Here is a 16,922-nt window from a genome sequence, read left to right as displayed (position 1 = left end):
GCATGCATTTTAAAAATAACAATTGAAAGCTATTGTTCAAAGGTACAATGGGTCTCTGCTTGCATCAGAAGTGGAAGTTTTGGAGCACAGTTCCAAATCTTCACTTTAGGTCTGTGATGGAGGTTAGGCTGATTTAGACGATGGGGATTCACCTAACAAGTCTTGTCAGTGAAATCCCTGTGCAACATCCTCGACTTGCACAATGGTGATTCCCCCCCTTTCCTCCCCTCATAGCCCCCAAATTAACTGGGCAGGTGAGAGAACCCCCAGAACAACATGCAAGGAAAGGGGGTATAATTCCATCTTGCAAGCTGAAATGCTTGTGCTTATGAAATGTTTGACATAGTGTGACACTGAATTTCTCTCACAATGACCCAGTGACTGACTTGACATTTGGACCTGGTTCCATGGTTCTAGCCTGGTACTCTAACTGCTATACCACATGTTCACATGTTCCTTTTAATTATTTTAAATTGTTTTTAGAACTTCATTCTCATTTACAGCATAATACACATATTATGAAACTCTATGCAGTGGAGGACTTTGGGCTCTTAAATTTCTGCGGCACCCTATGTGATGCTAAAATCCAGTGCCTTCCCACCTCTCTCCCTCGATTCTACAGCCTTGTTGTGGAGCCCCCTGCAGCACAGCTGAACCGGTTGCAGTACCTTAAAACCACCTATGCTCTGTGTCGTTTTAAAGGTAAAGGGACCCCTGACCATTAGGTCCAGTCGTGGCCGACTTTGGGGGGCGACTTTGGGATTGCGATGCTCATCTCACTCTATAAGCCGAGGGAGCCAGCGTACAGCTTCCAGGTCATGTGGCCAGCATGACTAAGCTGCTTCTGACGAACCAGAGCAGCACACGGAAACGCTGTTTACCTTCCCGCCGGAGCGGTACCTATTTATCTACTTGTACTTTGTGCTTTCGAACTGCTAGGTTGGCAGGAGCGGGGACCGAGCAACGGGAGCTCACCCCATTGCGGGGATTCGAACCACCGACCTTCTGATCGGTAAGTCCTAGGCTCTGTGGTTTAACCCACAGTGCCACCCATGTCCCTGTGTCCTTTTACAAACTTGTAAAAGGGGAGAATTCCACTACCTTTCCAAGAATTATGTATGAAGAGAATTCAGTTATTTCAACACACACACCCCACAACGACTCTTGACATTCCTCTATTTCCAGTAAAAATGGATTTGTAAACATCCCTACATCCTACACTTACCTGGGAGCAAGTCCCACTGGAAGCCTTTAGGGCTTAATTCTAAGAAGATGTACAAAGCACTGGACTCCAAATCAATTTTGATTGATGGAGAAACTCAAAAGTGCCCTCTGGAAGTTAAACTTTCCAGGGTGCTCTAGGATCACATTGCTTATTAATGTGAAAGGAAAACACTTTAAAGATCTAGCAGAGTCCTTACATGAAATGAATAGCCGCTTGCCAGCATAAATATTTTAGCTGATTCAGCAGCTCCACTTTTTTTGTGAACTCCCCAATGACCACAGCCCCTGGAGATTTCCTATAATTTGTGACCAAGTACAAGAGGGCCGTTAGCCACATTTCCCTAGGTTCTGCTGAACAGGGCAAACTGGCGCCATTCTGGGCTTGGCCATAGAGCCAAGAATGTGAAGAGCCTCCAGGGTCCGCATTGCTCTCTTCAGCTGCCTTCAGCAGCTGAGACTGATATAGAGTCACTGCATGAACCAGTGAAATGTGATCACACAAACACTTGTTCATGAGGCATTCATTCAAGCACTCGTTAAAAGGACACTCCCTCCAGGAGAAACTGTATTCATTGTGCAAAAGTTTAACACAAACCAAATCAAATGAAGTAAAACAAATTAAAAGGTAGCACGCAGTGAATGGTCACTCAGAAGTAAGCCCCACTTCTTAAATGCTTTAAACAGGCCTTGATCCCAAGTCCGTGTGCATAGGAATACGACCAAAATTTAAAATGGTGATTTAAAACAAATTCTGCAGTTTGCCTGTGTAATAAATAATTCCACATAGACTCTGGTGTACTCGATCCCAACATGGGTACTGCCTGTCAAACAACACAGCCATATGTTTGTCTCAGCGTGACAATAATGCAGTGGTGCAAGGGGAAATCTGTGGGTGGAAGAGGTGCTATCCTTTCCCCTCTTACTACTTTGCCCTAAGCTGTTCACTGTTTTACCATTTTAAGCCAGTACAGCCATCCCTCATTACAGGGATACAGTGGCAGGAGGGCTGTACTCCTTAAATGCACAGGAGATTTTCCATGTTGAAGCCCAAGACTCTGGGCCAATCTAGAAGATTTTTATTGATATTTCTATGTTGAGTAAAAAGTAGCCGCAGCCTCAAAGGTACCTGTATGCTTTCATCCACCAAGCAAACAAAACATTTGGGAGGAAAACAATACATCAATAAGAATGAAACAGGGGAAGGTTTAACATCCCCCACTCCTCTCTGTTTCAGTACTCTTTCTCTGTTCAAAATTGGAGGGCTCCTCCTGAGCAGTTTTAACTGAAAACAATGGGAGTTCCAATAATGGATCTCCTGTGGCTCATGCACTTTGGCCCTAGAACTGTAACATTGAAGTGTCTTCCACGAAACTCTCACCCTAGCCCCCCTGCACACTCATCTAAAACTACTGCTGCAGCTCAGGTATCAAGCAGACACTGCAAGGATCTTAAAAGAACAATTCCATAGCCCCCTTTTCTTTTTCCTGGCAAATATACTCTGTTCCCTTTACCCGCCCAATTACAATTTCTCTTTCCCCCCCTTTTTGGCAAGGCAAACTGAATAGGGAGTTAAATTTTGCTTTAAATTCTGCCAGCTGAGTCAAGAGCTGCACTGAATTTCTAGAATGCTTGTCCTTTGCACCTTTATTTATAAACAAAGGAAAGTGAACTCATGTACCAAATGCCAGCTTTTGACCTCTGTGCTGCAACTTCCCTCCATTCCACTGCTCAAATACCTTTTTATTTTAAAACCCGAGATGTTTTTGCCCCACAAAAATAAAACAAAGTTCTGTTCCAAGAGCTAATGAGAGAGCAAGCTCATGTGGTGAGCAATATAAGTCTTCTGAGACAGCACTGAGGAGCTTCTAACACCGTCTGTTTTATTTAACTTTTTACATGGACTCCTTTCCACATTATTCTGATTTATGCCGAGGATTCTTAACTACATGAAGGTTTTCTGTGTATGCATGTCATTAAATGCTCTCTATCACTACTACCACCAGCACCACGAACACACTTTGGCATCACTAAAACTTACCTCGAACAAAAACATAAGCACTGTACTGATCATAATAGTCCCCCATCACCACACGGAGGGTGTAAAGGCCTTCATCCTCTTTGTTGGCATGAGTCAGGGTCAACGTAGCTCTTTCTCCACTCCAGTGCGTCTGGACCCATTTGGACGGAGAAATTAGGACTCCTACAAGTTGAAAAAGATGCAACAACAGAATCTATTGGGTTGTAGCGCTCATCTCACTTCAGGCCGAGGGAGCTGGCGTTTCCCCACAGACAGCTTTCTGGGTCATTTGGACAGCATGACTAAATTGCTTCTGGCACAATGGAACACTGTGATGGAAGCCAGAGCGCACGGAAATGCCATTTACCTTCCCACCATAGTAGTACCTATTTATCTACTTGCACAGGTGTGCTTTTGAACTGCTAGGTTGGCAGAGGCTGGGACAGAGTAACGGGAGCTCACTCTGTCATGCGGATTCGAACTGCCGACTTGCTGATCGGCAAGTCCAAGAGGCTCAGTGGTTTAGACCTGTTACTATAAAGAAGCAATGCAGAAGAAAGAAGCAGCAGCTAAGCCAGCTGCTGGTGGCTGGAAAGCCAGACAGGATGTTTGTGACTGTTACCATGGCAAGAAAGGGGCAGTCCATTCTCCGTATTGAGCTCAGTGTGTGACATATGACCTGTACAGGATGTACAAGGGTGGAGTAGTGATTCTCTCTGCTGTGGAGTTAAGAGTGCAGACATCTTTATCTGTATGGCTGCTAAAGACAGAAATAAAGACATGTAAATACATTTCTGTCTGAGTCTGATTCCCCTCCCTGGGGAGCAGGGAGGAGGAGAGAAGCAATGGTGTGTTTTTCTCACAGTCTGGGAAAAATCGCCGATACAGACCTCACATGTTTACCTGCCGGGAGTCGCAGGGGGAGGTCAAAGGAATTCAACCGGTGCCTAGAGAGGTAGGCACATTCCTCTGACCGAGGCAGAATTCCAACAAGACCACAGTGCCACCTGTGTCCCCAAACTGATGGTAGTGTTGTGGAGTCAGAGTCGGCGGCACCATCTGTGATGTAATGAGTACTCCAAGTGTAGGATCCCACTATATCTCTTTTTTAGTTCCTTTCATGGGATGCTTCCCATCCTTTCCCTACAAAGCAGGGCCTCAGAAACCTCCTGTGCAAGCATAGCCTAAGTGAAATAACAAACAAGTTTCATCTTGCCATGCATACTTACCATTCCTATACCACTGGATTTCCGGCTGGAACCGTTTAATATCGGGGTGAATGATAACTGAGCAGCCCAGACTCATTGTTTCACCTTCTCTTCCAAAGGAAACCTCAAATGTATCTATAAAGTGGATCTCAAACTTGGAGGCATAGCCATGTGGAGTAACACCAACTGTGAGAAGAAGAAATGTGCTTATTCTCCAGGATTATAGCACAAAGCATAAAGTGCAGCCTCTAATCAACACTGCCAGAACAACCATACCTGAACTTTGTGAATACTTCTTTGATTCCATTGAACAAGCACTACTGAACTGCCCAAAGACAGCATCAAAACAAGGTAGAACTACATCAAAGAGGCAACCTACAACACAATTATGTCCTCTTTCGGCAAAAGAGAGCAGCAGATCTCCGAATGGTTTGAGGCCAGCATTAAGGACATGAAACCTGTTGCTTCTGTAACGCGTGAGGCTCTTGTGAACTACAAGCATGTGCCCTGCTGCACTGAGAAAGACAAGGAACGATGCCCACCGGATTGCCAGACAATGTGCCAATGACTACTGGCTGAAGCTGTGTCAGCGCATTCAACTCAAAATTCGCAACATGTACAAAGGCATGAAGACAGCCTTTGGACCAACAGTCAGGAAAACTGCGCTGCTGAAAACCTTGTCTGGCGAGATTGTCACAGACTGCAGCAATCAGATGAAGCAATGGGCAACATACTATCAATAACACAACAATTGACAGCAGCAAGACTCTGCCTGTCTTGGAAGAGCTGGGTGTCCTTCCCTTCCTTGACAAGCTGAAGAATGCCATCATCTCTCAGACATGTGGTAAAGCCACAAAAAAATTCAAATACTTTAAAAAACCCTATTTCTTACAGTAGATAGCAATGATTAGTTAACAACTTACAGCTCAAGGGTAGGGTGACAGTTCCTGCATGGAAACAACTCTCATCAAACTCTCCCTTGTATCCTAGGAAAGAGAAGGGCAAAAATTCTAGCTACTAGAGAGAATTGTAAAAAGATGCAATGCAAATCCAAAGAATTCATTTTTGGCAAACCTACTCTTCACCACCAAGGAAGCATAGGCTGAAAGCTCTCCTTTTACATTCATGGCAGAAGCACGATACTGTGCAGTGTCTTCAAAATCACATCTGAAAAGAATGGAAGGATTAGCAATAATGTCGCTGCCAATAGAAGAGGTACATTTTTATATTTATGGTTTTTTTTTAAAAAAAATGAGCAATATCCTCCAGCATTGCTAGTCAAAATGTTGCTCAGTGTTGAGAAAGGTGTCCTCTATCTAAAAGGAATGATCCTTGAACTAGAATATGTTAATGTGGAAGGAAAAAGGTTACTACTAGTTCTAATGACTTCAAAGTAATTGTATAATTCAATTCTGAGTGATAAATAATGAGTAGGCTTTATGAGAGTTTATAAAAAGCAGATGTGGAACAGAAATATATAACTGGATATACATGTTACTAATCCTGAATTAGCTTATGTGCCTTTTCTAGTTACCTGCTTAATGCTCACCAGCAAACAATATGGATGTTCACATTCACTTTATATCTCCCATTTCCCCCCTTCTAACATTTCAACCACATTCTTACCTCTAGATGCATGCAAGCAAGCACTCTTCTCATTCACCCATGCTGGCTTTGCAAGTATCAAATCTATTCCTACCACTAGAAGAGAATTTCACTTTATTGACTGAATTCAACTTTTGTGCATCCCAAATATATAAAATTTCTATTTAGTAGAGGGTCAGGCATCAGCCAAAATGTTTCAGAACTGTGGGAGGGTAGCAGGAATGTAATAGGAATACAGCAAGGTAGTTAAGAGAGCTGGTAAAAGGGGAGAGTGCTGGAACATTATTGAAGGGTTTCAATAGAAAGAGAAATGAGAAAAGCAGCTGTTAAAGGGTTTTGTATTTTAGTTATTTCAGCCTTACCTCGGGTTCTTAATACTTGCTCTCAGGAACAAATTTCTCCACTAAAGCAGTTTCTTGTGGACCTGTTTTTTCTTCATGGAACAATTTGGTCCAGTTTATGGGGCAGAGTTGTCTTTTGCCAATGAAGAAATAGGACAGTGTGCGCTGCATCGCACCAGAAAAAACATTTCCATGGGGTCTTATACCCTAGTCACTCAAACCCCACTCTTAATCTTGAGCAATGTTCTAATTGTATTAGGAACTGAAATCTCATGAGCTTTATTTGGGAGGAGGCCTGCATCTTATCAGATGCTCCAGGGACATTAGATGAGAAAGTAAGAAATTCATGGAAGATGGGCTGCTACTATTCCTTACAGCAGATGCACTTAATGTGAAGTGAAGTTTGGAGATGAGAGTGGATCTTTAAATCAGACTAGTGTTTTTCCTCCCAAGAGGAGGGCATGGAAAAGAGCAAAGGTAAAAATCACAGCAGCAGCTTGGATCCCAAGTTGTCATCTATGTGTGCAGGGAGAATACTTCCACATGTGAATGGAAGGAGGGTGTTATCAACCAATTCCCATCACCCAGATGCGGCCCCTGTGTCAAATTGCACACCGTTTTGAAAGGGGCTCCTGACACTCATGAGTAAAGGTAAAGGTAAAGGTACCCCTGCCCGTACGGGCCAGTCTTGACAGACTCTGGGGTTGTGCGCCCATCTCACTTAAGAGGCCAGGGGCCAGCGCTGTCCGGAGACACTTCCGGGTCACGTGGCCAGCGTGACATCGCTGCTCTGGCCAGAGCCAGAGCCGGACACGGAAACGCCGTTTACCTTCCCGCTGGTAAGCGGTCCCTATTTATCTACTTGCACCCGGAGGTGCTTTCGAACTGCTAGGTTGGCAGGCGCTGGGACCGAGCAGCGGGAGCGCACCCCGCCGCAGGGATTCGAACCGCCGACCTTTCGATCGGCAAGCCCTAGGCGCTGAGGCTTTAACCCACAGCGCCACCTGCGTCCCACACAGTTTCTTGTTATTTTGAAGGTGTGGGAGCCTGCAGAGCAAAAGAGGGAAGAAAGGCTCCTGGGCACAGGTGGGATGCTGCAGGTGGTACTTCAGAGCCAAGTGAGAGCTTGCAGAGATGCTCAAATAATAATAATGAAGGGGCTGTACTGGTGAATTTCTTTCTGTATCTACAAGCTTAGCTTTAAAATAAGCACAATAAATGGGCACATACTTGATGAACTCTTACAGCAGAGCCATAACTTTTTCTGGGATGTAGACTCTTCAGAGTTTAAAAAAAGTTATGTGGATAATTAATTTCAACATTACGTCATGTGCACAGGACCAAGGTGACAGAATAAACTTGCCAGGGAAAAAATATGTATTGGGAGAAGCTCTGCGGCTTCAATGATAAAAGTACTGAAATGACCCTCCCCATGTAAATAAAGCCATGTCTGGCAGAAGGACTATCTTGGTCTGAAAGGCATATTTAGCCTCACAGTGTCTATTAAAGTCCTTAAAGTACTAAGTTCTAGTTAGTCAGGGTAATTATTACTTTCTAATGCCACATTCAGAGTAGGGTTAGGATCCACCATCCTAAGAGACAAGATAAGAAAGAACCAGCAATTTCAAATAATTGCTAATAATTATGCTACAGAAATCGTTGGATATTTTAACCTTCTTCAAAAGAAGGGGGATTTGAATGTTAAATGCTGAAACATTTATCCAGCAAAGCTCATAACCTGTAAATGTGGTTCAGGCTGTTAAACAATACCAACAAGGGAGATCATTTCTCCTTGGGAACTCAGGAATTCATGAATCACCATGTACCAACATTGTGCTGTACTAACATTTTGATATGCCAGTACAGGTTTCCTCTAGAGAAGGAGAAAGAAATAGAGAAGGATGTGCAAGAGAGAGACATTATGTTAGATTCCATGTCCAAATTCCAGATTGCTTACACTAGGGATAGATGGTTAAAATATTCTGGACAACTCCTTTAGCTCCAAACTGTAGCAATTTGATCTTAAGGTGTCTCCAACAATTTATGCAAGAAATCATTATTTGGGCATATGATCAGGCACAACACTGACCCTTCAGTTGGGAGGACAGCATTGACAGAAGGATTCCCTTTGCTTATAACTGCTACACTTTAATTTTTTTTTTAAGGAAAATTTGATTATTTGGCAGGCATTGTGGGATAATGTAACCCAGCTGCTTTCACCTCCTCAGTTCTGTGAAGAAAAGGGGGATGACTCAGAAGTCAACTACTTTACCACACAATTTATTTAAAACAGGAAGAAATAAGTCATTAAAAATCCAAATCACACTTTACGTCAACCAAATGAAATAAAATAGGAGTAGCTTACATTCATTTATTCTTACTAATAAAATCTGGCTCATCAAAAAAAAACCTCATTCAGTTGTGTGAGGCAAGTCTAATCGTTAGGGCTGTATCCAATAAAGCTGTCAAATTCACATAGGTAGTTCCACAACAGAAAGCCTCTGTTTCTTCACCATGTGTGCTCCCCAAATCTGTTTTGGATTTCCCCTCAAACCTCCACAGCAGATATGGGGAGGATACAGGGGGAAAGGAGAAAAAAGTTCTGTTGCACAAGTGGAAGTCCTTGTTGGATACAAGTCCAAGTTCCCGTCATCAAATTAAGATAGATTCTTTTATCTGTTTTTAATCTTCCAACAGTTGCCTTCATCAGGTGTGCATGGATGTTGGTGCTAGGAGAAAGGGAGAAAACCCTTTCTCTATCTATGGATAATTTTATGAATACCTATCATGTCACCTCTTGCTCGCATTTCCTCTAAACTAAAAACGTCCCAAATGCTGCAACCTTATATCCTTCATCACTTTTGTTGCCTTTTTCTGAACCCTTTTCAACTCTACAATGTCCTTTTTGAGATGAGGTGACCAAAACTGTATACAATATTCCAAGAAATAAATGTGCAACCTGCACATAGGTTGCAGTCCTCACTATGGACTAGCATTCCAATATTTCTTTGTCTCTTCTTCCTAGCCTTCACCAACTTTTATCTTACAAGGATGTCAACAAATTCCCTGATAACTTGAATGGAATGATCAGGTAACTTGTCAGTGTTTGTCCGGCTTGCTAAATGTTATGCCACATATCAGTCTGTTGGCTTGGAAATCTTTCCCTCCTAATTTAGGTTTAGCACACAATATGAAACAGCATCTCAAAAATGAAGAATGATGGTGTGCCAGTATTTTTATGCCTAAACCATGCCGCCTTCTGTAAAAACTACATAGCATGTTCAAAACCTGAAGTAGTCTGCATCTTAAAATCATAGAATCATAGAGTTGGAAGAGACCACAAGGGCCATCGAGTCCAACCCCCTGCCAAGCAGGAAACATCTAGGTGAACAGTTTTAGGATCATAACATGCAGATGACCAAATAAGGGCAAATCCACACCATACATTTAATATACATTCAAAGCACACGATCCTGGAAACTATAGTTTGTTAAGGGTGCTGGGTATTGTAGTTCTTTGAGGGTGAAGCTACAGTTCCCAGAAATCTTTGGGGGAAATCATGTTGTAGCACTGAATGTGCTACAAATGAATGGTGTGGATCTATCTAATGAGGAGGAGCTAAGCCTACCCAGATGCTTCAAAAGTTTAGGTAATGTTAACCTGTTTTATTATTTTAACTTTCGTACATTTTAAAGTATGGTTGTGATTTTTTAAAATTTTTATTGTTTCATATTTTGTAAACCACTTTGATATTTTTTACTGTCAAGCGGTGTACACGTTTTATGAAATATAAATAATGTTCACACAGAAATCTGCAGCAGACAATATGGTACAAGTGGGATAACTGTATGAATAACACTATGCTGAAGAAACCCCAAAAAATATTGTCACGCTATTCTGTGTTTCACTCTCCCAGTCTCATTGAAGGTACTTGTTGCTTGGTTCAAATGTAACACCAAATCATAATTTTGCACTATTAGAATAAGCCTGGAAAGAGCCTTAGGCTTCTGCACTTCTTCACCAAGTTGTTTTAAATTATTTCTTGTGTTTATATTCTTTTTTCGACAAACCATAATTCGCCATTACGTTGAGCCTCTACCATGAAAACAAATTGCAAACCAGAATTGCAAACCCTGGGCTCATCAACACTTCCACTTGGCCTAAAAAGCAAGGGTCCAAGCAGTTTTCTGTTTGCCCTGCCATTTTCCAGGGAAACCCACGCGTTAGCACCGAATCGGAGCAAATGTCAATCCATGGAAGATGCAATTGACGTTTGCTCCAATTCAGCAGGAAAGATTGGCATTTCTGGGGGGAAGTAGTGGGACAAACAGAAGTCTGGATGGACTCCTTGGCTTTCAATCACACCTGGTTTGCAATTCTGATTTGCCAGGCAAGCATAAAACATAGTTTTCCAGTTCATACGCAATGACGAGCTATGGTTCTCTAAAAACCAGGAACTAATTATTTGGACTACATAAAGGTGTGGAAAGAAAAGGAAGCATGCAAGGCTGAGGCTCTTCCTAGACTCAGTCATGCAGTGCGAATTTATGGATTAGCACTACATGTGAACCAAGTTACTGTTTATTATTTACCTTTTGAATCAATATGAGTTTCCCTTGTATTGGTAAACTTAAAGTTTCATGGATCACATAGTCTTTCTTCATCACTGTAAATATTATGAAATGCATCAATAACCCTTTGTAGCAATTTTAAGATTACTTAGTTGATTGTAGACTTTTCCTATATAAATAAAACTACATTTCTATTTGGAAGAAGAGGAGGGAGGCAAGATAACAATATCTCAAGAAAATAGAGGAAAAACAGCATTTCACATAATATAAATTTAAAAGGTAGCTTACACTACTTATTTTAGCAGTAGTTTTAACACTGACAGAAAAGGCTGTTTCCCATATTTGAAACTGGATTTCATTGGAAATATGCAAAAGTGTGACAATTAATTACTCAGAAGTATTAGCTAGCATATATTTCCAATTGAAAATTGCTATCTGTAGCTATGTTCCATCTACCACACAAAAACAATCACGTCATACTCTAAAGAAAAATATCGATTGGAAGATAAATAACAAACCCTATTTAGATAAATTTACTATTTTCCATTCAAATGTTGACAAATCAACTTGTTTGTTAATCTCAAGGGAGAAAATGGTGGTGCATGTGTATCATGATTTAACTTTTACTGTATCTATGATCAATTTCACAAACTCAGGTTGCAACTCTATGCATACTTACTGGGAGTAATTGAATTTGGTCAGACCTAGTAATCACACACAAGCAGGATCCAAGGCTGTATGCCATAAATTCAAAACATAAACTGTTCCAGTTATTAACTTCAAAGAAGAAAGCTTTACTAATTTGTCATTACAACACCATCCCTTTTCAGGAAAAAAAAAAGAATCATGTCATATATGATAGTCACACCACATCTTTCCATCGACTCAGATCAAGAAGATTTTGATAGTTTTGTTATTGTCCCAGTAGGTCAAGATAGCATTGACTCCAGATCTTCCTCCCACATTTTCTGGGATTACATCCCATAAACATATACACGTTTTGTTCTTGAGGCAACAGCATCCCAGAATATGTAGCTTGAACGGGACCGGCAGGTTTCCTTGTGACCCCTGCAGTCATGGGAAATCAGAATTTGTGAAGGCCTCAACACCAACAGGATCTGTTGCTCATTAATCACGCTCTGTGAAGGAATTTCTCTTTTGTAACTTCCCCAATTAAAGGCTAAGAAATCACAGGGTCTTACTTTAAATCACTATGGAGTCGTAAAAGAAGGATGACCTTAGTGTGAGAAAGACTGATTTTGAAAGCTCAGAAACTCTTTTAATCAAAATCTAAAAGCCCCCATGAAGGGATGATTACCGGCAGATTACTTAAAACAGGATAAATTGCAGCAAAAACAGCAATCCAAGCTCACAGAAGAAATAACACTGCAGTTCCCTTTCCATAGCCAGATACTAGAGGGCAAATTGTCCAGCAATTAGTGGTTCTATTTGAACTACAAGAAATTACATGCTCAAATACAATAGGGGTAACAACACTAGATCAGAGAATTAATTTTGATTATACAGTAGTAGAAAAAAATGGATCAATCAAGTAGTGTAAAGGCCATCAAATCTAGTCTAGATTTGTTAATAAGAGACTCAGTCCAGCTGAAAACCCCCCAGAATAGTTTCTGTTTCAGCATATACATCTTTTTTGATATTGGTGGCTTTATAACAGCACCTTCATAAGCAACACACACACATTACATATATGCTGGCAATTAGTACCCAGTTCTGAATCAGCAGGAACAATAATAAACTGTACTGCTATTCCCTTACTTGTTTATTTCCAGAGAGTGCATCCCATACCGACTTTCGATTGCATATTTTCCAGGATTAATGTGGACATTGATGGGAACATGGTTTTTGTACCTAAGAAAAAACAGTATTAAAATGGTGCATGAACTATGAATAAAACAATGTATAGATTTGCAAAATAGCATGTATCCCAATACAGAACCCAGTTAGATTATCAGGGTATCACCCATCAGCTGGCAGAGTGGGAGGCACTAAATTTAATGACCTGCTTTGCATTCTGGCACCTGATTGGCAGTATTTGTAGGATCTAACTGAGAATTCTTGTACACATAGGAATTGGGCAGAGGAACTGTACACACAGAATCCATTATACTGTACACATGATTTGGGTTCTAGCCAGAGCAGGAAAATTGAGTGCAGTAAAACTTTGCTTGATTATATTATCTTGACATTAATCATGGATACATCCATTTTAATATCTCCTGATTTCAGTGTGTTACAACACAGCCATTACTCAACACATAAAACTGAATAAACTGAGGATGTGGCGACTGTCACACATGAACTGCTTCTGTTAAAGTTTGACTGCTACTCTTTATGGACCTGCCTTTGAATTCTATTTGGCCACCGTGGATGGTCCAGGATATGGCAGCAAGGGTTTTAACCTGAACTTTCCACATAAAAACATTGTGATGATTTTTTGTCAATTTTGCTGGTTTCCAGTAGATTTCTGGACCCAAAGGTTTGCTACTGAGCTTTGAAGCTCTAAATAGCATCTGTCCAGCATAACTTAAAACAACATTCTTCCATACAATTTTGCACTCAGATAAAAAGGTTCTTCTCTGTGTTTCACCAACATTGTGGCTGGAATGTGGTTTGTTTGGTTGTTGTTGTTGTTTTGCTTTTGTTGTTTTTAAGGGATGGCATCCAATTTCGTTGCACTTGTGCAATGTTGCACTTGTGTAATGACAATAAAGAATCTATCTATCTATCTATTTTAGGTCTAGTGGGTGATTACACAATACAGAGCCAAGGTTGATTTCTTATTCAAAGTACATGTACCTATTGTCCTTAGGCAGCAAGCTTTCTTTGTTTATAGCACTTCTAAGGAAGCAGATAGGTGATGTTCCTGGATTCCCCTTACCCATTTAGCTTTAATGGTTTGTTGTTATTTGCTCTGTGCTGTCATTACGTTGGTTTTAGCACAGTTTATTTTTATTTGGATGTAGGCTGGCTGGTAGATAATTTGATAGAAAGGTGGGCCATAAATACATATATAAAGAAATTTGATGGTTAAATATGAAATATCAGTTTTCATATATATATGTGTGTGTGTGTATACCCACACACACACGTATTGATCCAAGCTATTTCATTTGATTTGCGGCATAAGTGAATGAACCATCTGCATATTTCATCACCTAAGCTATTTTTAATACTGTCATTTCCCCCACTTGATTCAAAAACAAAAACCAGGAGACCCAGTCCATTTCAACAAACAATAAAGTGACACCTTGTTGAACAGCCAGCAGTGTTATATTTAGCTATTCCAAAACAAAGTTACAACTAAATCTGTCTCTTCTATCAATCTTCACATAAAAGGCTGCCTGTCAGCACCTTCTGTGATGGACAATTTAGACTAGTGCACACAGGTGCACATGTTAAATATAAATGGTGCTGAACTTTAAGACAAAGTCGAGAATGATACCTTCACAATTTATTTGTTGTTTGGCATTTATACTGCACTTAGACTTAGTACATGTGTATAGAACATCTTAAAACAGAGGAAACTTGTGCCTCCTGAATGCAGGGAGTTGGACTAGATGACCCTCAGGGTCCCTTCCATCTCTACAATCCTATGATTCTAGGGGAAAGCAAGGAGCAATTTCACTGCAGCAAAACAGGAACCACCTTTCCCACTTTTTCAGCTGCTCTGTATGAGATGCTGCAGTTATTCCATGTCCTTGTTAAGGCAACCTGCAGAGATGTGACGAAAACCAAGCAGTGTGCTTGGCTCAGACAATAAATATATTTATGTCCACATTTCAGATGGACCATTTAATCTCTGATGAGGAAAATTCCAGGAGAGGTAAATCATTTGCTAATCTGGGGTTGCAACACTCCTACTCTTACTGTGTACTAATAGTTTGCACTAACTGCCGAGAGTCTCAAATATCCTGGAGTTTCCATATCTTTTTTCATTGAAACCCATAAAGCAGCATGATTAAATGAAATGCATCCCAATGCAATATAAGGAATTCCTCAGAAGAGGCCGCTACAGCCTGTTCGCCCACAGCTCTTGTAATTTCTCTATGCTTGTATTAATGCAGTACACTTCAAGTACATGCATGACATTTGTTTAATCAATGATGAACAAGAGCTGTCAGATCAGGTTCACTGCATTTGGTATCCCAAAGCAAAACACCTGTTCAGACCCTCCCTCATTCTTTCCATTGGGAGCTAAATGCACACAGTGCGATTCTATGCACATTTACTCCAAAGCAAGTTTTATTGCATTCAGTGGGGCTTACTTGCAAGTAAGTTTGGATGGAACTGCCGCCTAAACACCTAATGGAATCCCAATAAAGTACATCATTACATGGATTTCTAAACCATACATATTGATATATACCAGGGGTGGCCAACTCCCAAGAGACTGCGACCTACTTACAGAATTAAAAACTGGCAGTGATCTACCCCCTTATTTGGGGTTCAGGTCAAAAGTTTTTGGGGTTCATGTCAAATTGCTGGGGAAACATACAGCCTCACTGAGAAAACTATGTCTTCCATTCTGCAGATTGTGCAACAATGGAGGGAGAGGCGGGGGGACGGGACTGGATTTGATTTTACCAACGCTAAGGAAAGGAACCCAGTGATCAACCATGATTTACCAAAACCTCCCAGTTTGTATATTGTAAGTCAGGCTTGGATTTGTTTTCAGTATTGAAAGATGGAATACAGATTGAATGACTAATTGAATTGTTTATGCACAAGAGTATGGACTTCATATGCACACTGCAGCTCCCGATACTTGGAAGATTACAGTGTGTACAAGGGCTCCTGTGTGTGCAGTTCCTTTGCCCAATCCACACACACTCCAGTTTCACATCAAAGGTACTATTATCATCTCTGCTCAGGGTGTGTCAGCAATCATAACGAAGTACAGATTATCCAATTAATGACGGATGAGCTAAGATTCAAATTCAAAAATGAAATATACAAATTCACCAGTGTGAATGGCTTTATGCACGCACAAAGCAGTGTGGCATTGTCCAAAATGATGGCTTACAGACTGGAGAACATTTCAAGCCTTCTGATCAGTTTTATCTCTCTCAATGCAAAAAACGCTTGAGTTTTATTTTCATATTATCCATTTTAAACACACATATATAATCAACAACATGCAGTGCTGATAAAGAAAGAAGCTTACCATGTAACACGAGGCTCTGGCCAGCCAGTCACAGTGCAGTGTAATTTGACATTCTGTTTTTCCCAGATAGTGTGGGAACGAGGTTTGATAACAAATTCAGGAGCATGTAACAGTTTGTCTTCATTTAACTTTCTGTGGAATTCTATCTTATCACTTAACTGCAAGGCAAAGAATCATCTTAAACTTTATCACCTGGACACACTATAGTTTTATAACAGGGAAACATTATTTTTGTTTACAACAACCTTTCCCAATCTGGTATGCTGCAGACAACTCTACAAAGCTACTCTAGAACAAGTAGAGAGGAAATAACTATGCTTGTTGCATGATGCTATAATTTTACAAAAGGACCAACTTTTAAAATAAAAACATGGGGGTTGTTTGAGATTTTCTGATAATTAGCTGAGTGCACTTACTCAGAAGTAAAGTTTATGGAAGTTGTCAAGAAATTGAACTTTGTCACCGGCCCTGGGCTACTTGTATGAACTGTAGCATATTAGATGGGGTAAATATTTTTTATTTATTTTCTCATTGAGGATTATAGGTTTAACTGAGAATCCTAGCAATTTCCCCGAGGCTCAAATATCAAGGCAGTCCAATGTGAATGTAAGGAATGGCACAACTCTTGTTAGGGGGTCCTTGAAACTGGGCTATCTGGGAAAAGCATATGGTGGACAAAGTGAAGCTATATGAATAGGTGCATAGCTGGGAGGTGGGCAGATGAGGATGGATCTCAGAGTGGTAAGGAAAGATTTTGGTACGCCTGGG

The 16,922-nt window shown here is 40.8% G+C and overlaps 1 protein-coding gene across 2 annotated transcripts in view; it reads right to left on the bottom strand.

The window, feature by feature from the left end:
- MYOM1 (myomesin 1) overlaps positions 1-16,922 on the bottom strand; it is a 72,921-nt gene that overhangs the window by 41,323 nt on the left and 14,676 nt on the right. For both annotated transcript variants that reach the window (XM_079982860.1, XM_079982861.1), the window contains exons 5-10: positions 16,155-16,312; positions 12,746-12,838; positions 5,528-5,616; positions 5,373-5,435; positions 4,471-4,635; positions 3,263-3,424 (exon numbers count right to left, since the gene is read on the bottom strand). In XM_079982860.1, coding sequence (XP_079838986.1) covers positions 3,263-3,424; positions 4,471-4,635; positions 5,373-5,435; positions 5,528-5,616; positions 12,746-12,838; positions 16,155-16,312 — 730 coding nt within the window. The remainder of the gene's footprint in view (positions 1-3,262; positions 3,425-4,470; positions 4,636-5,372; positions 5,436-5,527; positions 5,617-12,745; positions 12,839-16,154; positions 16,313-16,922) is intronic.

This window comes from Podarcis cretensis, assembly GCF_951804945.1.
Source record: "Podarcis cretensis genome assembly, chromosome: 7".
Taxonomy (NCBI): Eukaryota; Metazoa; Chordata; class Lepidosauria; order Squamata; family Lacertidae; genus Podarcis; species Podarcis cretensis.
The sequence above is the reverse complement of the archived record's forward strand: the minus strand, read 5'-3'. Positions and strand labels throughout refer to the sequence as shown.